The 21,625-nt window shown below is 35.7% G+C and overlaps 2 protein-coding genes across 2 annotated transcripts; both read left to right on the top strand.

Annotated features, from left to right (window-relative positions):
* Window positions 1–10,578: 10,578 nt before the first annotated feature.
* LOC145099478 (uncharacterized) lies at window positions 10,579–12,510 on the top strand. Its single transcript, XM_079037050.1, has 3 exons — window positions 10,579–12,107; window positions 12,177–12,468; window positions 12,500–12,510. The coding sequence occupies exons 1-3, from the start codon at window positions 10,695–10,697 to the stop codon at window positions 12,508–12,510; spliced, it is 1,716 nt and encodes a 571-aa protein (XP_078893176.1). The 5' UTR covers window positions 10,579–10,694.
* LOC145100664 (uncharacterized) lies at window positions 12,489–13,229 on the top strand. The gene is made up of 2 exons (XM_079037847.1): window positions 12,489–12,643; window positions 12,723–13,229. The coding sequence occupies exons 1-2, from the start codon at window positions 12,516–12,518 to the stop codon at window positions 13,210–13,212; spliced, it is 618 nt and encodes a 205-aa protein (XP_078893973.1). The 5' UTR covers window positions 12,489–12,515; the 3' UTR covers window positions 13,213–13,229.
* The last annotated feature ends 8,396 nt before the right edge of the window (window positions 13,230–21,625 follow it).

Genomic DNA, 21,625 nt, shown 5'->3' on the forward strand with positions numbered 1-21,625 from the left:
TGTTAATTTCTTTGTAAATGTTGGTGGGGTTTTTTTTTGGTTTGTTGACCATTTTGCCCCTGCTTGGTGTTTTTCAGTTTGATGTTTGTTGACTGAAGTTTTTAGCCTCTATTCATCCATTTGCTTATGTTCTGGTTTGTTATGCTCTCTAGGTTGCTGGTGGGATACATATTTGCTATTTGGACATTTTTACCCTTGTGGGATGTTTTATTATTGCTTTTAGTTCTTGATATTCTATGGTTCTATTTGTGCTCCTTGTTAATTTCTTTGTAAATGTTGGTGGGGTTTTTTTTTGGTTTGTTGACCATTTTGCCGTGCTTGGTGTTTTTCAGTTTGATGTTTGTTGACTGATGTTTTTAGCCTCTATTCATCCATTTGCTTATGTTCTGGTTTGTTATGCTCTCTAGGTTGCTGGTGGGATACATATTTGCTATTTGGACATTTTTACCCTTGTGGGATGTTTTATTATTGCTTTTAGTTCTTGATATTCTATGGTTCTATTTTTGCTCCTTGTTAATTTCTTTGTAAATGGTGGTGGGGTTTTTTTTGGTTTGTTGACCATTTTGCCCCTGCTTGGTGTTTTTCAGTTTGATGTTTGTTGACTGAAGTTTTTAGCCTCTATTCATCCATTTGCTTATGTTCTGGTTTGTTATGCTCTCTAGGTTGCTGGTGGGATACATATTTGTTATTTGGACATTTTTACCCTTGTGGGATGTTTTATTATTGCTTTTAGTTCTTGATATTTTATGGTTCTATTTGTGCTCCTTGTTAATTTCTTTGTAAATGTTGGTGGGGTTTTTTTTGGTTTGTTGACCATTTTGCCGTGCTTGGTGTTTTTCAGTTTGATGTTTGTTGACTGAAGTTTTTAGCCTCTATTCATCCATTTGCTTATGTTCTGGATTGTTATGCTCTCTAGGTTGCTGGTGGGATACATATTTGCTATTTGGACATTTTTACCCTTGTGGGATGTTTTATTATTGCTTTTAGTTCTTGATATTCTATGGTTCTATTTGTGCTCCTTGTTAATTTCTTTGTAAATGTTGGTGGGGTTTTTTTTGGTTTGTTGACCATTTTGCCCCTGCTTGGTGTTTTTCAGTTTGATGTTTGTTGACTGAAGTTTTTAGCCTCTATTCATCCATTTGCTTATGTTCTGGTTTGTTATGCTCTCTAGGTTGCTGGTGGGATACATATTTGCTATTTGGACATTTTTACCCTTGTGGGATGTTTTATTATTGCTTTTAGTTCTTGATATTCTATGGTTCTATTTGTGCTCCTTGTTAATTTCTTTGAAAATGTTGGTGGGGTTTTTTTTGGTTTGTTGACCATTTTGCCGTGCTTGGTGTTTTTCAGTTTGATGTTTGTTGACTGATGTTTTTAGCCTCTATTCGTCCATTTGCTTATGTTCTGGTTTGTTATGCTCTCTAGGTTGCTGGTGGGATACATATTTGCTATTTGGACATTTTTACCCTTGTGGGATGTTTTATTATTGCTTTTAGTTCTTGATATTCTATGGTTCTATTTGTGCTCCTTGTTAATTTCTTTGTAAATGGTGGTGGGGTTTTTTTTGGTTTGTTGACCATTTTGCCCCTGCTTGGTGTTTTTCAGTTTGATGTTTGTTGACTGAAGTTTTTAGCCTCTATTCATCCATTTGCTTATGTTCTGGTTTGTTATGCTCTCTAGGTTGCTGGTGGGATACATATTTGCTATTTGGACATTTTTACCCTTGTGGGATGTTTTATTATTGCTTTTAGTTCTTGATATTTTATGGTTCTATTTGTGCTCCTTGTTAATTTCTTTGTAAATGTTGGTGGGGTTTTTTTTGGTTTGTTGACCATTTTGCCGTGCTTGGTGTTTTTCAGTTTGATGTTTGTTGACTGAAGTTTTTAGCCTCTATTCATCCATTTGCTTATGTTCTTGTTTGTTATGCTCTCTAGGTTGCTGGTGGGATACATAGTTGCTATTTGGACATTTTTACCCTTGTGGGATGTTTTATTATTGCTTTTAGTTCTTGATATTCTATGGTTCTATTTGTGCTCCTTGTTAATTTCTTTGTAAATGTTGGTGGGGTTTTTTTTGGTTTGTTGACCATTTTGCCCTGCTTGGTGTTTTTCAGTTTGATGTTTGTTGACTGAAGTTTTTAGCCTCTATTCATCCATTTGCTTATGTTCTGGTTTGTTATGCTCTCTAGGTTGCTGGTGGGATACATATTTGCTATTTGGACATTTTTACCCTTGTGGGATGTTTTATTATTGCTTTTAGTTCTTGATATTCTATGGTTCTATTTGTGCTCCTTGTTAATTTCTTTGTAAATGTTGGTGGGGTTTTTTTTGGTTTGTTGACCATTTTGCTCCTGCTTCGTGTTTTTCAGTTTGATGTTTGTTGACTGAAGTTTTTAGCCTCTATTCATCCATTTGCTTATGTTCTGGTTTGTTATGCTCTCTAGGTTGCTGGTGGGATACATATTTGCTATTTGGACATTTTTACCCTTGTGGGATGTTTTATTATTGCTTTTAGTTCTTGATATTCTATGGTTCTATTTGTGCTCCTTGTTAATTTCTTTGTAAATGTTGGTGGGGTTTTTTTTGGTTTGTTGACCATTTTGCCCCTGCTTGGTGTTTTTCAGTTTGATGTTTGTTGACTGAAGTTTTTAGCCTCTATTCATCCATTTGCTTATGTTCTGGTTTGTTATGCTCTCTAGGTTGCTGGTGGGATACATATTTGCTATTTGGACATTTTTACCCTTGTGGGATGTTTTATTATTGCTTTTAGTTCTTGATATTTTATGGTTCTATTTGTGCTCCTTGTTAATTTCTTTGTAAATGTTGGTGGGGTTTTTTTTGGTTTGTTGACCATTTTGCCCCTGCTTGGTGTTTTTCTGTTTGTTGTTTGTTGACTGAAGTTTTTAGCCTCTATTCATCCATTTGCTTATGTTCTGGTTTGTTATGCTCTCTAGGTTGCTGGTGGGATACATATTTGCCATTTGGACATTTTTACCCCTGTGGGATGTTTTATTATTGCTTTTAGTTCTTGATATTCTATGGTTCTATTTGTGCTCCTTGTTAATTTCTTTGTAAATGTTGGTGGGGTTTTTTTTGGTTTGTTGACCATTTTGCCCCTGCTTGGTGTTTTTCAGTTTGATGTTTGTTGACTGAAGTTTTTAGCCTCTATTCATCCATTTGCTTATGTTCTGGTTTGTTATGCTCTCTTGGTTGCTGGTGGGATACATATTTGCTATTTGGACATTTTTACCCCTGTGGGATGTTTTATTATTGCTTTTAGTTCTTGATATTCTATGGTTCTATTTGTGCTCCTTGTTAATTTCTTTGTAAATGTTGGTGGGGTTTTTTTTGGTTTGTTGACCATTTTGCCCCTGCTTGGTGTTTTTCAGTTTGATGTTTGTTGACTGAAGTTTTTAGCCTCTATTCATCCATTTGCTTATGTTCTGGTTTGTTATGCTCTCTAGGTTGCTGGTGGGATACATATTTGCTATTTGGACATTTTTACCCCTGTGGGATGTTTAATAATTGCTTTTAGTTCTTGATATTCTATGGTTCTATTTGTGCTCCTTGTTAATTTCTTTGTAAATGTTGGTGGGGTTTTTTTTGGTTTGTTGACCATTTTGCCCCTGCTTGGTGTTTTTCAGTTTGATGTTTGTTGACTGAAGTTTTTAGCCTCTATTCATCCATTTGCTTATGTTCTGGTTTGTTATGCTCTCTAGGTTGCTGGTGGGATACATATTTGCTATTTGGACATTTTTACCCCTGTGGGATGTTTAATTATTGCTTTTAGTTCTTGATATTCTATGGTTCTATTTGTGCTCCTTGTTAATTTCTTTGTAAATGTTGGTGGGGTTTTTTTTGGTTTGTTGACCATTTTGCCCCTGCTTGGTGTTTTTCAGTTTGATGTTTGTTGACTGAAGTTTTTAGCCTCTATTCATCCATTTGCTTATGTTCTGGTTTGTTATGCTCTCTAGGTTGCTGGTGGGATACATATTTGCTATTTGGACATTTTTACCCCTGTGGGATGTTTTATTATTGCTTTTAGTTCTTGATATTCTATGGTTCTATTTGTGCTCCTTGTTAATTTCTTTGTAAATGTTGGTGGGGTTTTTTTTGGTTTGTTGACCATTTTGCCCCTGCTTGGTGTTTTTCAGTTTGATGTTTGTTGACTGAAGTTTTTAGCCTCTATTCATCCATTTGCTTATGTTCTGGTTTGTTATGCTCTCTAGGTTGCTGGTGGGATACATATTTGCTATTTGGACATTTTTACCCTTGTGGGATGTTTTATTATTGCTTTTAGTTCTTGATATTCTATGGTTCTATTTGTGCTCCTTGTTAATTTCTTTGTAAATGTTGGTGGGGTTTTTTTTGGTTTGTTGACCATTTTGCCCTGCTTGGTGTTTTTCAGTTTGATGTTTGTTGACTGAAGTTTTTAGCCTCTATTCATCCATTTGCTTATGTTCTGGTTTGTTATGCTCTCTAGGTTGCTGGTGGGATACATATTTGCTATTTGGACATGTTTACCCTTGTGGGATGTTTTATTATTGCTTTTAGTTCTTGATATTCTATGGTTCTATTTGTGCTCGTTGTTAATTTCTTTGTAAATGTTGGTGGGGTTTTTTTTGGTTTGTTGACCATTTTGCCCCTGCTTGGTGTTTTTCAGTTTGATGTTTGTTGACTGAAGTTTTTAGCCTCTATTCATCCATTTGCTTATGTTCTGGTTTGTTATGCTCTCTAGGTTGCTGGTGGGATACATATTTGCTATTTGGACATTTTTACCCTTGTGGGATGTTTTATTATTGCTTTTAGTTCTTGATATTCTATGGTTCTATTTGTGCTCCTTGTTAATTTCTTTGTAAATGTTGGTGGGGTTTTTTTTGGTTTGTTGACCATTTTGCCCCTGCTTGGTGTTTTTCAGTTTGATGTTTGTTGACTGAAGTTTTTAGCCTCTATTCATCCATTTGCTTATGTTCTGGTTTGTTATGCTCTCTAGGTTGCTGGTGGGATACATATTTGCTATTTGGACATTTTTACCCTTGTGGGATGTTTTATTATTGCTTTTAGTTCTTGATATTCTATAGTTATATTTGTGCTCCTTGTTAATTTCTTTGTAAATGTTGGTGGGGTTTTTTTTGGTTTGTTGTCCATTTTGCCCCTGCTTGGTGTTTTTCAGTTTGATGTTTGTTGACTGAAGTTTTTAGCCTCTATTCATCCATTTGCTTATGTTCTGGTTTGTTATGCTCTCTAGGTTGCTGGTGGGATACATATTTGCTATTTGGACATTTTTACCCCTGTGGGATGTTTTATTATTGCTTTTAGTTCTTGATATTCTATGGTTCTATTAGTGCTCCTTGTTAATTTCTTTGTAAATGTTGGTGGGGTTTTTTTTGGTTTGTTGACCATTTTGCCCCTGCTTGGTGTTTTTCAGTTTGATGTTTGTTGACTGAAGTTTTTAGCCTCTATTCATCCATTTGCTTATGTTCTGGTTTGTTATGCTCTCTAGGTTGCTGGTGGGATACATATTTGCTATTTGGACATTTTTACCCTTGTGGGATGTTTTATTATTGCTTTTAGTTCTTGATATTCTATGGTTCTATTTGTGCTCCTTGTTAATTTCTTTGTAAATGTTGGTGGGGTTTTTTTTGGTTTGTTGACCATTTTGCCCCTGCTTGGTGTTTTTCAGTTTGATGTTTGTTGACTGAAGTTTTTAGCCTCTATTCATCCATTTGCTTATGTTCTGGTTTGTTATGCTCTCTAGGTTGCTGGTGGGATACATATTTGCTATTTGGACATTTTTACCCTTGTGGGATGTTTTATTATTGCTTTTAGTTCTTGATATTCTATGGTTCTATTTGTGCTCCTTGTTAATTTCTTTGTAAATGTTGGTGGGGTTTTTTTTTGGTTTGTTGACCATTTTGCCCCTGCTTGGTGTTTTTCAGTTTGATGTTTGTTGACTGAAGTTTTTAGCCTCTATTCATCCATTTGCTTATGTTCTGGTTTGTTATGCTCTCTAGGTTGCTGGTGGGATACATATTTGCTATTTGGACATTTTTACCCTTGTGGGATGTTTTATTATTGCTTTTAGTTCTTGATATTCTATGGTTCTATTTGTGCTCCTTGTTAATTTTTTTGTATATGTTGGTGGGGTTTTTTTTGGTTTGTTGACCATTTTGCCCCTGCTTGGTGTTTTTCAGTTTGATGTTTGTTGACTGAAGTTTTTAGCCTCTATTCATCCATTTGCTTATGTTCTGGTTTGTTATGCTCTCTAGGTTGCTGGTGGGATACATATTTGCTATTTGGACATTTTTACCCCTGTGGGATGTTTTATTATTGCTTTTAGTTCTTGATATTCTATGGTTCTATTTGTGCTCCTTGTTAATTTCTTTGTAAATGTTGGTGGGGTTTTTTTTGGTTTGTTGACCATTTTGCCCCTGCTTGGTGTTTTTCAGTTTGATGTTTGTTGACTGAAGTTTTTAGCCTCTATTCATCCATTTGCTTATGTTCTGGTTTGTTATGCTCTCTAGGTTGCTGGTGGGATACATATTTGCTATTTGGACATTTTTACCCCTGTGGGATGTTTTATTATTGCTTTTAGTTCTTGATATTCTATGGTTCTATTTGTGCTCCTTGTTAATTTCTTTGTAAATGTTGGTGGGGTTTTTTTTGGTTTGTTGACCATTTTGCCCCTGCTTGGTGTTTTTCAGTTTGATGTTTGTTGACTGAAGTTTTTAGCCTCTATTCATCCATTTGCTTATGTTCTGGTTTGTTATGCTCTCTAGGTTGCTGGTGGGATACATATTTGCTATTTGGACATTTTTACCCTTGTGGGATGTTTTATTATTGCTTTTAGTTCTTGATATTCTATGGTTCTATTTGTGCTCCTTGTTAATTTCTTTGTAAATGTTGGTGGGGTTTTTTTTTGGTTTGTTGACCATTTTGCCCCTGCTTGGTGTTTTTCAGTTTGATGTTTGTTGACTGAAGTTTTTAGCCTCTATTCATCCATTTGCTTATGTTCTGGTTTGTTATGCTCTCTAGGTTGCTGGTGGGATACATATTTGCTATTTGGACATTTTTACCCTTGTGGGATGTTTTATTATTGCTTTTAGTTCTTGATATTTTATGGTTCTATTTGTGCTCCTTGTTAATTTCTTTGTATATGTTGGTGGGGTTTTTTTTGGTTTGTTGACCATTTTGCCCCTGCTTGGTGTTTTTCAGTTTGATGTTTGTTGACTGAAGTTTTTAGCCTCTATTCATCCATTTGCTTATGTTCTGGTTTGTTATGCTCTCTAGGTTGCTGGTGGGATACATATTTGCTATTTGGACATTTTTACCCCTGTGGGATGTTTTATTATTGCTTTTAGTTCTTGATATTCTATGGTTCTATTTGTGCTCCTTGTTAATTTCTTTGTAAATGTTGGTGGGGTTTTTTTTGGTTTGTTGACCATTTTGCCCCTGCTTGGTGTTTTTCAGTTTGATGTTTGTTGACTGAAGTTTTTAGCCTCTATTCATCCATTTGCTTATGTTCTGGTTTGTTATGCTCTCTAGGTTGCTGGTGGGATACATATTTGCTATTTGGACATTTTTACCCCTGTGGGATGTTTTATTATTGCTTTTAGTTCTTGATATTCTATGGTTCTATTTGTGATCCTTGTTAATTTCTTTGTAAATGTTGGTGGGGTTTTTTTTGGTTTGTTGACCATTTTGCCCCTGCTTGGTGTTTTTCAGTTTGATGTTTGTTGACTGAAGTTTTTAGCCTCTATTCATCCATTTGCTTATGTTCTGGTTTGTTATGCTCTCTAGGTTGCTGGTGGGATACATATTTGCTATTTGGACATTTTTACCCTTGTGGGATGTTTTATTATTGCTTTTAGTTCTTGATATTCTATGGTTCTATTTGTGCTCCTTGTTAATTTCTTTGTAAATGTTGGTGGGGTTTTTTTTTGGTTTGTTGACCATTTTGCCCTGCTTGGTGTTTTTCAGTTTGATGTTTGTTGACTGAAGTTTTTAGCCTCTATTCATCCATTTGCTTATGTTCTGGTTTGTTATGCTCTCTAGGTTGCTGGTGGGATACATATTTGCTATTTGGACATGTTTACCCTTGTGGGATGTTTTATTATTGCTTTTAGTTCTTGATATTCTATGGTTCTATTTGTGCTCGTTGTTAATTTCTTTGTAAATGTTGGTGGGGTTTTTTTTGGTTTGTTGACCATTTTGCCCCTGCTTGGTGTTTTTCAGTTTGATGTTTGTTGACTGAAGTTTTTAGCCTCTATTCATCCATTTGCTTATGTTCTGGTTTTTTATGCTCTCTAGGTTGCTGGTGGGATACATATTTGCTATTTGGACATTTTTACCCTTGTGGGATGTTTTATTATTGCTTTTAGTTCATGATATTCTATGGTTCTATTTGTGCTCCTTGTTAATTTCTTTGTAAATGTTGGTGGGGTTTTTTTTGGTTTGTTGACCATTTTGCCCTTGCTTGGTGTTTTTCAGTTTGATGTTTGTTGACTGAAGTTTTTAGCCTCTATTCATCCATTTGCTTATGTTCTGGTTTGTTATGCTCTCTAGGTTGCTGGTGGGATACATATTTGCTATTTGGACATTTTTACCCTTGTGGGATGTTTTATTATTGCTTTTAGTTCTTGATATTCTATAGTTATATTTGTGCTCCTTGTTAATTTCTTTGTAAATGTTGGTGGGGTTTTTTTTGGTTTGTTGACCATTTTGCCCCTGCTTGGTGTTTTTCAGTTTGATGTTTGTTGACTGAAGTTTTTAGCCTCTATTCATCCATTTGCTTATGTTCTGGTTTGTTATGCTCTCTAGGTTGCTGGTGGGATACATATTTGCTATTTGGACATTTTTACCCCTGTGGGATGTTTTATTATTGCTTTTAGTTCTTGATATTCTATGGTTCTATTTGTGCTCCTTGTTAATTTCTTTGTAAATGTTGGTGGGGTTTTTTTTGGTTTGTTGACCATTTTGCCCCTGCTTGGTGTTTTTCAGTTTGATGTTTGTTGACTGAAGTTTTTAGCCTCTATTCATCCATTTGCTTATGATCTGGTTTGTTATGCTCTCTAGGTTGCTGGTGGGATACATATTTGCTATTTGGACATTTTTACCCTTGTGGGATGTTTTATTATTGCTTTTAGTTCTTGATATTCTATGGTTCTATTTGTGCTCCTTGTTAATTTCTTTGTAAATGTTGGTGGGGTTTTTTTTGGTTTGTTGACCATTTTGCCGTGCTTGGTGGTTTTCAGTTTGATGTTTGTTGACTGAAGTTTTTAGCCTCTATTCATCCATTTTCTTATGTTCTGGTTTGTTATGCTCTCTAGGTTGCTGGTGGGATACATATTTGCTATTTGGACATTTTTACCCTTGTGGGATGTTTTATTATTGCTTTTAGTTCTTGATATTCTATGGTTCTATTTGTGCTCCTTGTTAATTTCTTTGTAAATGTTGGTGGGGTTTTTTTTGGTTTGTTGACCATTTTGCCCCTGCTTGGTGTTTTTCAGTTTGGTGCTTGTTGACTGAAGTTTTTAGCCTCTATTCATCCATTTTCTTATGTTCTGGTTTGTTATGCTTTCTAGGTTGCTGGTGGGATACATATTTGCTATTTGGACATTTTTACCCTTGTGGGGTGTTTTATTATTGCTTTTAGTTTTCTGTTTGTTTAGCTTAGCTTTTGTTTCTTTGGCTCTTCTTGTTGCTTAATATTGTAGTTTGTTCCAACTTCCTTCTTGTGTGTTGCTTAATAAAGTCATAATCATTCAAAACAAAAACAAGTCATTAAGCCACATTTGCATTTTCTAAATGAACTAAAAACACATTGTTGTTGAAAATGGGTCATATGGCTTCCTAGTATGACTTGGTTTGAAAGTTTGTATAAGACACATGGTGTGTACAAGTCTAATATATATGAAAAATGAGTACTAAATGTGCAAAAAGCTGATGAAAAAAAGTTTGGATACAGAGCTGTTATTCAGGGAAAGAGAATAAGGCTCGGTTTTGTTTTAAGAAATGGGCCGTATAATTGCAAGGTTATAAGACATGGTTTAATGAATAAAAACCAGGTTATTTAATTTTAGTATATGACCCGGTTGTTAATATAAACTGGGATTGCTCTCATAAAACGCGTTTTTTTCATTATATATCTCGGTTTTTCCAAAAACCGGGTCTTAATTGGGAGCTCTTATTACGCTTTTTGTAGTAGTGTGAGAGCTTGAATTATGTATCAAACAGTGAGTTGTAAATATTTTCTTTTAAAACACTAAAAAGGCTTTCGATATAAAAGTAGGGACTGTAATGTCAAAACAAAAGCCACTCCGATGGAAGAGTTTTTTTTTTTTTTTCGACCACTAATTACGATTTAGGGATAATGACTTGAAAGGGTAACATACTTTTGATTTTGATCACATTTGGTCACTGAACTTTTTTTCGTGCTCTATTAACCCTTTAACTTGTTGATTTGTGCAAATTTTCCCCTTCTGACCGGGTTTAGCCGGTTTCAATGAATTTATTGATCCTACGTGTATTTTTTATCTTACGTGGCGAAAGAGGTGGCATGTAGGCCCCGATTTTTCGTCTCCATCTCATTAAACCACACCCCTCATTAAACCACACTCCGAAGTCTCATTTGGTCCTTAAACTCGACTAGGTCACCAAATTCTCCATCGATCATTCATCTCCTTCAACCGTTCTATGGCATCATCTCCAAATCCTACTGATCAGAACTTCATTGTAGTGAATTTCCACTACAATGGTCAGTTTGCACCCAATCCCTTAGTTTACTTTGATCCCGACAGAGCATCAGTGCGAGATGTTGACTTCAGTGGGTTTGGGTATGAGCAATTCATGGAATTCCTTCACAAGCTCACCAAATCGAGAAGCAAAGACATCTATTTCTGCCTTCCACAAGAGTCTTTAGGTCTTGGAATTCATACATTGGTGAACGACGGTGATTACAAGGAATTTTTGGATTTGGCGTATGCTAATGACAAGAGAATGAATGTATATGTGGATCACCATAATGAACCTATCTTCGACTGGATTGAGGCTGAGGAAAGTGAAAGTGAAAACGAAGACTTAGATGAAGATGAGGATTCAGTTATTCAAGATTCATATTTTGTTGATCATGAAGAAGATGATGCTACTTATCCATTTCCAGCAAACAAAACTGCACGTGATAGATTTTTAAACATCCTTTGTGAACCTATAGAGAGTGAAGATCAAGATGATGAATACGTGCCACCCCAGTACCCTGTGTATGATGAGAGACAGCCATGGGATCAGATGAAACCAATGATAGGTATGCGATTTTGTAACCCTACTGAGCTTAAACATATGTTAAGCAATTATGCAGTTGCTAATGGGTATGATCTATGGTTTGAAAAAAATGACTCTGATAGATTGTTAGTGAAATGTTGCAAAAAGAATAAGTCACCATCTTGCCCTTTCAGACTATGGGCCTCCTGGATGGGTAAAGAAAAGACTTTTCAGATCAAATCTCTAGTGAATGAACATAATTGTTGTAGGGTGTTTAAGTTTGGGTCAATTGTAACTTATAGATGGATAGGGAAACATTTTATGAGTCAAATTATAGAGAACCCAAAAATGAGTGCAAGGAAGATGAAAGCTAAAGTGTCAACAACATTCAACATAAATGTGAGTGTGGGGCAATGCAGAAATGCAAAGAAATTTGCATTACAAGAGATTGAAGGAAGTTTAATTGAACATTATGGGAGATTGTGGTCATATGGTGAGGAAATTATCAGGTCAAATCCTGGGTCTACTGTGAGATTGGATGTAGACATCATGCCAGATTCCACAACTTTGTTTTCTAAGTTTTATGTGTGTTTCAAAGCTGTAAGGGATGGTTGGTTAGAAGGGTGCAGGCCTGTAATTGGGCTTGATGGTTGCTTTTTAAAGGGTATAGTTAGAGGAGAAGTTATTTCAGCTGTTGGGAGAGATACAAACAACCACATCTACCCTTTAGCATGGGCTGTGGTATGTGTTGAGAATAAAGAAACATGGAAGTGGTTCATAGATTTGCTTATGGAAGACATTAATGGTGGTCTTGGTGCAGGCATTACCCTTCTTTCTGATGGACACAAGGTTAGTACTAGGTCATTTTTATGCTTCATTTTTATGCTTTTTCACTCATAATGATGTTGTGATTTGTAGGGGTTATTACAAGCAGTTAAGGAAAGATGTCCAGAAGCTGAACATAGACAATGTGCTAGACACATTCTGGCCAATTTTAATAAAAGGTTTACTGGTCAACAATACATAAAGTTATTTTGGAGGGCTGTAAGGGCTAGTACTGTGGAGAAGTTCAGAGGTATAATGGAGAAGATCAAATCTATTGATACTCATGCTTATGATTACCTTATAGACAGAGATCCTACTACCTGGTCTAAGGCATTCTTTCAAGAAGGAAGAGACTGTGATGCAGTGGAGAATGGGGTCAATGAGAGTTTCAATTCTGCAATTAGGCATGCTAGAAGGAGACCTATAATCACTATGCTGGAGGAGATTAGGTTATTTGTGATGGAAAGGATATACACTCAAAGAGTTGAAGGAATGGAATGGGATTTGCTTATATGTCCAGCTATTAGGAAGCGTATAGAAGAGCTGAAGGTTAAACAGAGGTAATTATTTTACTTTAATATGCTTATGTTAATTATGAGGATGTGTTATTGATTCACTGATGTTAATATGCTTAAACAGATTGTGGGGAGTTACTCCTTGTGGTTATCAAAAGTATGAGGTTAGATTCACTGATGTTGCATATGGAGTGGATCTAATTGCAAAGAAGTGTGCCTGTAGAATATGGCAACTTATAGGGATACCATGCTTACATGGAGTGGCAGCAATATCTTACTTGAATCATGATGCTGAGGCATATGTGTCCCAATCATACACTACTGAGGCTTACCTAAAATGCTACAAATATAGCATTAATCCTCTCAATAGTAGTGAAATGTGGCCAGATGTTCCATACCATAAGCCTTTGCCTCCCAAAAGAAGAAGATTACCTGGTAGGCCATCTGTGAAAAGGAAGAGGGATGCAATTGAACGAGAGTTGAGTGGATCAAGTAGACAAACTGTCTCAAGAAGGGGTAGCATAATAAAGTGTGGTATTTGTAAGGAACCAGGTCACAACAAGAAAAAGTGTCCATCTAACCAACAAAGCAATACATCAGGTGAATATTTTTAAAAACATTACATCATTTGAACAAAGAATTGACATTTTAATTTTTGTTTGCAGTACCAAGTCCATCCAGGGGCAGTGGAGCAGACCCAAGTTTATCCAGGGGCAATGAAGGACCACCACCACCTGCAGCCCAACAACCTCCTCCACCACCACCTGCAGCCCAACAACCTCCTCCACCACCACCTGCAGCCCCCATGCCAAGAAGAAGGGTCCCAGTTAGTAGAAGTGGAAGGAGGAAATATTCTGAACGGATTATCAAACAAGCATTAAGGAGGTAGATACCTGGGGTTGGGAGTAATGCAGATAACCCTTCAGTTATTGATTAATTTAGTGGGTGTGTAGTGGGTGTAAGGCAGTTGTGATGTAAAGACAAAGTAGTAGTCTTTTTATTATGCTTTTCTATGGTACTATCAAGTAGGTGTATGGGCACATGGTGGCCCTTCTTTTGTCTATGCAGGAATCTTTTGTGTTACCTAGAAACTACTTTTGTGTATGCAGACAAAAACTTATATAACTGTAGAATATTAATGGCGTATTACAATGAATCCAACCACCACATTCACTTACTTTTTTTTTATTATATGTATTTGTTATATGTATGCTAGTTTGTGATTCCATTCCAGTCAAAACTAATTCTTTATATGCATGCTACTTTGTGATTCTATTTCAGTCAAAATCAAATATGTATTCATTGTGATTCCATTCCAATCAAAGTTAATATGTATGCAGTTAATATGTATGCTTCTTTATCCTTATGATTCCATTCCAGTCAAAAATATTTCTTGGTGATTCCATTCCAGTCAAAGTTACTTCATTCCATTCTTTGTGATTCCATTCCAATCAAAGTTAATATGTATGCAGTTAATATGTATGCTTCTTTATAATTAAATTTTCCATTACAATCAATGTTACTTCATTCCATTCCAACAAGAAGTTAAGATAACAACTCTATTCTATTCAAACAACATCTTTCAATACATCATGTGACTTCATTTCATCATATACACGATGATCAGAAAAAGAAATCCAATGGTAAACTTATATAGTTTCTCCTTCATTGCAATGGCATCAGAGTACTTTTCCTTCTTCATCTGTTCCATGTCTTCCTTCACCTTCTCTACTTCGGTCTTCAATGCTACTAATTCAGCTTTCATTCCCTCCACCACTTCCATCAGAGGCATCTGTACAAGTTCTACATCCAACCATTTCCAATATTTGCATTCACCCTTCCACAATAAAATTTCAAAGTGAGATTTCAAATCTGGAATAAATGAATCAGAAAAGAGGGAAAATTTAAGTGAAATTGCTTACCTCATTGCACACCATGAAATGCCTCCCTGGATTCTTTGGTGTTGTTGATGTTAGAATACGTGCAGGGAACCCACAATCACAAGTTTTTGGATCATTCACTGTGGATTTCTTGCTTGATCGATTGAGGGAGGATGAGATGCTGTAGGAGGAAGCCATCGGGTATTAGGGCAACGGGGTATTAGAGCACAATAAATGAACAACAAACGCCCCTCCTTTAATAACAAGAACCCTAGATGCCACGTAGGATCAAAACTGACACGTAGGATCAATAAATTCATTGAAACCGGCTAAACCCGGTCGGAAGGGGAAAATTTGCACAAATCAACAAGTTAAAGGGTTAATAGAGCACGAAAAAAAGTTCAGTGACCAAATTTTACTAATTACTATTTAATACTATAAAAAATTTAAGCTATTTTGATTTTTAATTTTTTTTATTTATCATTAAATATATATTAATCCGTAAATAGATTTCTAAGTGTTGTCCATCTAACTCCTACTTTAATAATATTTAATTTACCCTCTTAATTATATTCAAATTTTAAATATTTTTATTTTACTTACTAATTAATTATCTCTATTCAACTATTAAATATTTAATATAGGAATGTTTTGTAAAGTTTTTTTTTTATGAGAGAGAGAGGGAGAGAGAGAGAGTAATGAACCTTTATTTTTTCCTAGATAGCGTATTTGTTTGCATATGTGCATATGAATATTCATATACTAGGCGAATGTCAGCACGTTGCGCAGTGGGATAATTATGTAGTTTAATATGATTATATATGGTTTAATGTATTGTGAATAAGCCATACATAAAACTTATATGCGATTAAATAGCATGTATATTTTTGATTTACAGATTTTTTATCATAATAAATAATGAATTTTTTTTACTATTAGTTTAAAATTTTAAATGTAATTTTTAGATACACATTAGTATTTAATGTAATTAGTTGATGATTGATTAGATATGGATTTTCACTTGTGGTCGTCTATTTATGTTGAACCTTATAAAAATACATATTTAACGACTTTTGTTAGTTTTACTATTGAATAGAAAATGGTGTCGTATTTTAAGTAAATATAAAAAATCTCATCCTCAATCTATTTTAAGATAGTGACATATTTTAAATTAATATAAAAAAATCATATTCTAGAACTAATGAAAAGAAAAAAAGGAGCCAAAATTTTTAACTATAATAAAATTGATTCCAATTAAAAAGTGCTCAACCGAAGATAATATCATTCAATAAACATCATAAGATATTACGTTATATTCAAATTACAAACATCATTTTTGTAAGAGTCATTCAAAATATATTTGACTATAGTGCCTAATACAACAATGTAATAACCAAATGACCCTAACATATTTTAAATGAAATATAATTATAATATATTATCTATGCAACTAAATTTCTGCACAACGTGTGGGATTCGTCTACTATAAGGTATTCTTCTAATATATTATATTATAGTATAAACATTATATTTGGAAAACCACTTTGAGTTTTATTGTAGTTTATAACATTAAATTTGTGATGGACTGTATTTGATACACATTTGTGTATTTATATCTATATTATATATTTAAAACAAATCTTATATAAACATCCAACCTAAATATTCATCTTCAAGTTTTCTTTCTTCACCATGTAAACAAACTTTTGTTATAAAGCCAAAAATGGAATAAAAGACACTTAGTTGTATGATCATGATATATTGTATTTTGATTGGGGCTTGTACAAAACATGCATGAGCATATATTATTAATTTATCTCTTGTTTTGGGTAATTCAAATAAGATAGCTTCAAATTCAACGTATCAAACGGATTACCGATTTACTAAAGTTTAAAACCCAAAGACTCAAACATGTTCTAATACCATACAAATGCATGAGGTTTTAGCAAATTATTATCTCATATGAATTACCATTGATTATGTGTGATTAATTATTAAGAAGGTGAAAAGGTTTGGGGGTTTCAAATGCATGAGGTTTTAGCAAATTATTGTGGGGGTTTCAATGCATGACAATCAAGGGAAAATGCAAGCTTTATAAGTATGTAAGATGCATACAGAGAAAAGTTTAATAGAGAACCATAATTATTGGTTTTCTAAGGAACTGAATTTTTTTTCAAGTTTTAGAGCTTATTGTTTATCGAAAAAAAACTAAAATTTTCTAAATTAATAACTTCACATTGTAAATGCTAAAAAATAAATTATATATATTTCAAGTTCACCGTGTGAATTCAGATTCACATTGTGAATCTGCATAGAGTCACATTGTGAATTGGGCGAATTTTTTTTATTGAATTTGATATCATTGGAAAAAGGATAAAAAAAATTATGAATTTGTATATTTTTAGTTTTTTTATATAAAAAAAAGCTCTAAATGTTGAAAAAAAATTGGTTCCTTGGTTAATTATGGTTTTCTATTGAACCTATATGCAATTTGAAAAACAAAACCAAACAAACACATAAGTTGTATCTAATTCATTCATTAAAAAACAATACTTTTAAAAGGGGGGGGGGGTATGGGTATGGGTGTGTGTATGTATGTATGTATGTATGTATGTATGTATGGTTTTGGTTGTAAAGTTTGTGCTTGTGTTTGGTAAGGTTTTTGGAATACAAAAGCGGATCGAAAGGGTTGTTCATATGGTTACAAAGGTTGGTAGTGTTGTTAAAAAAGTGGTTTTTGTTTGTTAGGGGATCCTCTTTTTAGCAGTTTTCCTAAACCACTCTAGGGTGACTCTATGTTCAGATATTGACGAGGTGTTCTGTCTAGCCCAAAATTGATTTTCAAAATTGTTGTTTTTGATTTGCTGGTGTAGTGTTTGGATTTTGTTCCATGGTAAAGTGTTTGGAGTTTGATAAGATATATGTATGTTTGTGTGTTGTTAAAGAAGAGAAGAATGGTGTGAAAAAATAATGTAGTGAAGTTTAAGGATGAACCTTTTAACCGAAAAAATGAATGAGAACCGAAACCGGGTAATGGTAATTGTTATGGTTCCCAATTTGTCACACCCCCAAACCGGAACGGCGGAAACGTTCGGGGGCAGATGACGTCATGTAAGTATCACAACACATGCAGTATAGTAATCAAAGTACAGCCAACCATTGCATTAATAAGTATAAGTTTTACATAAGTATTTTAACATATCAAATTCAAACATCAAAGTAGATACAGAAGACGACCGAAGTCGCACTACGATACTAGGCAGTCTTCTCAGAAGCTTCGGGGGTGTACCTATCTACTAGAGCCCTAAGAATACAAGTAAAATTTGAAATAGTATCAGCATAAAGTTGGTGAGTTCATAAGCATTTTGTTTTAGAAAGACAGTTCTCGGTTCTTTTGAAAAGTGCGATATCTTTCCTAGAAAACCTTATACTATCTGGTGTAATAAATGTATAAACCTTAAGTAAAATGATTCTTTGATATATGTTAAAAGTGTTCCTCAAGAAAACCTCATATTTTCTTATGAAAATCATGATTAAACCCATTTCTTATATGACTTCTTTGTTCATACTAGTCACGCATAAACCAAGGAGTTATGGAAGAAATATGAATATTCGTTAGTTGATTAATAAACCATCTGTTTATAAAACACTGATGTTTACCCTGGGAAGTCATGCATTTCCCCTATGTATAAGTTATTGAATTACCCGTTCTAAATTGGAAAGTACAAGTATCTACCATACTTATATTGTTATAACATTGTTCCTTTTGAAAACTTTGGCTACTTCCAGTGATGTATATTAGTCTTATAACATAAATAAAACTAATTGAAAACATGGTGATCTGAATCCTGAAAGTGTTATTAATACCCTCCTGTGATCACTAAGTTATTAACTCCAAAGTTAGTTCGTTAAATCTATTATTACGTAAATACATTGTTGTTATCTACATTGCGAGCTTTATGACCATACATTAACTTGATATGGCGCGAATTGGGCACCAGTATCCTTTATGACTTTGTCACCTATAGATGTGCCGGTCCTACTGTAGCTACCAGTAAGGTTCGGGATAGTCAGTCCCGTATAGATCTATACACAAAAATAACGCTCTCCCTCCAGGAGATTCTGGTTCATAAGGGGTAGTCCTCCAGTTAGTTAAGTTTGTAAGCACCCGAGGACGTGTCTCCAATTAGATTAACGACTACGAATAATAATACAGGAAAACCCTTTTTGTTATTAACATGAAACCTTTATAAAATAATATCTTTTATTTCATGATTCATAAGTTCATTTCCTTAGTTTTGAAAACTGCTTGAGCAAGGTTAATATCTTAACCCGTTTTGTAAAACTACTTTCTATATTCGATGTGTGTTGATAATGGAATTATATTAAACAAAATAATATATTTGGACACAAGATTTGCTTGTGCTTTTACTTGTATCCCCCCCTTGAAAACATTAAAAACTCGGAAAACGTAGGGGTATGAACTCACCTCGAGTGAGTGGTTTGAATGAAGGATCGATACGGGATGTTGAGTGTCAAGTGAAGCCTTGAACACGATTGGATCCTATTTAACATGTAATAACACATATATGAGTTAAATTAGGGTATTTCACTACTAGACACGATAGGAAACCACTCTAGGGACTTGGAAACACTTGAACTAAGTGTTAAAACCATATGTGATTGAGTGAGGGAGGTGTACGACCACCCTAAAGGTGTGTACGGCCATGGGTGTGCGGCCCATGAGTGTACGGCCGTAAACTCATGATGAGATGTGCGTTTGAGGTGTTTTCAAGGTTCTAACTAGCATCTAAGAAGTGTTCTAGGTCCCATGCTTAGTTAAAATGTAAGTTTGAGGCCAATAAGTGAGTTTACAACACTATGGGGTGTGTACGGCCGTACAAAGGGGTGTGCGTCCATACACCCTTCATGTCCATGCCCAATGTGTCGACTTTAAGGTGAAACAAGGCTAGGGCCATGTCCAACTAGAAGATAGGGGTCAAACTCTCACTTTGGAGAGCTTTTAAGGAGTGTACGGCCACCCATATGAAGGTGTGCGGCCGTACTCCTTCAAAGGATGAAGAACATGATGAAAATTGATGAATCAAGGATTAGATCAAGAGGTCTTTCAAGTATAAGAAGCTAGAGGATGGAATACTCACGTTTTTGAAGCCTTGGAGGGTTCACGGTTGAGTAAGCTTGAGAGACAAAGGAGTAGTGTCCAGCCAAGGGGAGAAACGAATAAAAGAAGGGGCCCTACTCATATATATAGGGGTGGGTGACCCACCACCTTGAGTGTGCGGCCATGGGGTGGGGTGTACGGTCGTACACTCCTCCTAAGAGAGTGCATGGCCCGATTTTGCTACTTTACGACTTGATAACTCATCCCTAATCTCAACCTTGGTTGTACTTAAGCTTAGAAAACTTAAATGAACCCTTAAACAGTGTTAAAAGACAACAGAAACGAGTTTAACATTGATTGTAATGAATAGTTGTACAAGATAGAAGTTTCGGGTTGTCACATCATCCCCCCGTTAGAAGGAATTTCGTCCCGAAATTCAGGAATAAAGATACAAATCATGGACTTGGAAAAAGATGAGGGTACTTCTGTTTGATTGAATCCTCGTGCTCCCAAGTGAATTTAGGTCCCCGCTTGGCATTCCAACGAACCTTCACCATCGAGATGCGACTTTGTTTCGTTCGTTTGACTTCTCGGTCCATGAGTTCAGTTGGTTCCTCTACGAAGTGTAGACTCTCGTCTAGTTCGATCTCCTTGAGGGGAATCACAAGTGTCTCATCGGACAGACACTTCTTTAGGTTCGACACGTGGAAGACAGGATGTATGTTGCTAAGTTCTCGAGGTAACTGGAGTTTGTATTCTACGGGACCAATCCTAGCGAGGATCTCGAATGGTCCATTGTATCTTGGATTTAGCTTTCCACGCTTTCTGAAGTGTGTCATGCCTTTCCAGGGTGAGAACTTCCAAAGGACACGGTCACCAACCTGGAATTCCAAGGGTTTTATTCTCTTATCGGCATAGCTCTTTTGTCTATCTCTTGATGCTTTTAGTCGTTCCCGGATTTGTACGATCTTTTCAGTCGTCTCTAGGATGATTTCAAGACCCGTGAGAGTGCTGTCGGGGACTTGACACTTGACTAGCTGCGTGTCACTCACCTCAGCCCAACACAGAGGGGATCTGCACTTATAGCCATAGAGGAAACAATGCATCCTTGATGCTGGTATGGTACCTGTTGTTGTAGGAAAATTCGACCAAGGGTAGATGAGTGTCCCACGACTTGCCAAAGTCGATGACGCAGGCTCTCAACATATCCTCCAATGTCTGAATAGTTCTTTCACTCTGCCCATATATTTGAGGATGGTAAGTTGTGCTCATATCCAGCTTAGTTCCAAGAGCCTTCTGTAGTGACTACCAGAATCTCGAGGTATAATGGACGCAGGTACACCATGAAGGCGGACTATCTCTCGAAGGTAGATTCGTGTCAGTCTTTCCATTTTGAAGTTTTCTTTGATCGGCAAGAAGTGGGCGGATTTGGTCAGTCGATCGACAATTACCCAGATGGCGTCGTGCCCACTCGGAGATCTGGGTAACTTAGTAATGAAATCCATGGTAATCCTTTCCCACTTCCACTCAGGTATTTATGGCTGCTGAACTAGACCTGAGTGTTTTTAATATTCTACCTTCACCTTGGTGCAACTCAGGCACTTGCCCACGAAAGTAGCGATCTCAGTTAAACCATTAAGGACTTAATCCATTGACAAGTAGGGTTAAGTGTTTCTCACTTAACCCATTAAGGACTTAATCTATTAAGTCCCTCACTTTACTAAATAAGTCATATGGTGTGATTGGGCTTAATACACAATTCCATTCCAATGGCCCAAATGTGGGTCCCGATAAGTCCAAGCCCATAATCCCAAAATTAGGGTTTTAAGTCGTTAGGGTTTTCCAAACCCTAATTAGGGTTTCCTACCCAATACTAGCCCATTAGTCAATTGTTTGGGATTTTAGATCACTGTGGGCCTCATTGGGCCCATTAAGGTTTTATGCATCCCAAACGAATCAAACACAACCAGGCAAAGCACACCGCTACCGAACACGGTGGCCGATGGCGGCAGCCACCACCTTACG

This window comes from Lactuca serriola, chromosome 4 (genome assembly GCF_051521515.1).
Source record: "Lactuca serriola cultivar US96UC23 chromosome 4, Lser_US96UC23_V15, whole genome shotgun sequence".
NCBI classification, from domain to species: Eukaryota; Viridiplantae; Streptophyta; class Magnoliopsida; order Asterales; family Asteraceae; genus Lactuca; species Lactuca serriola.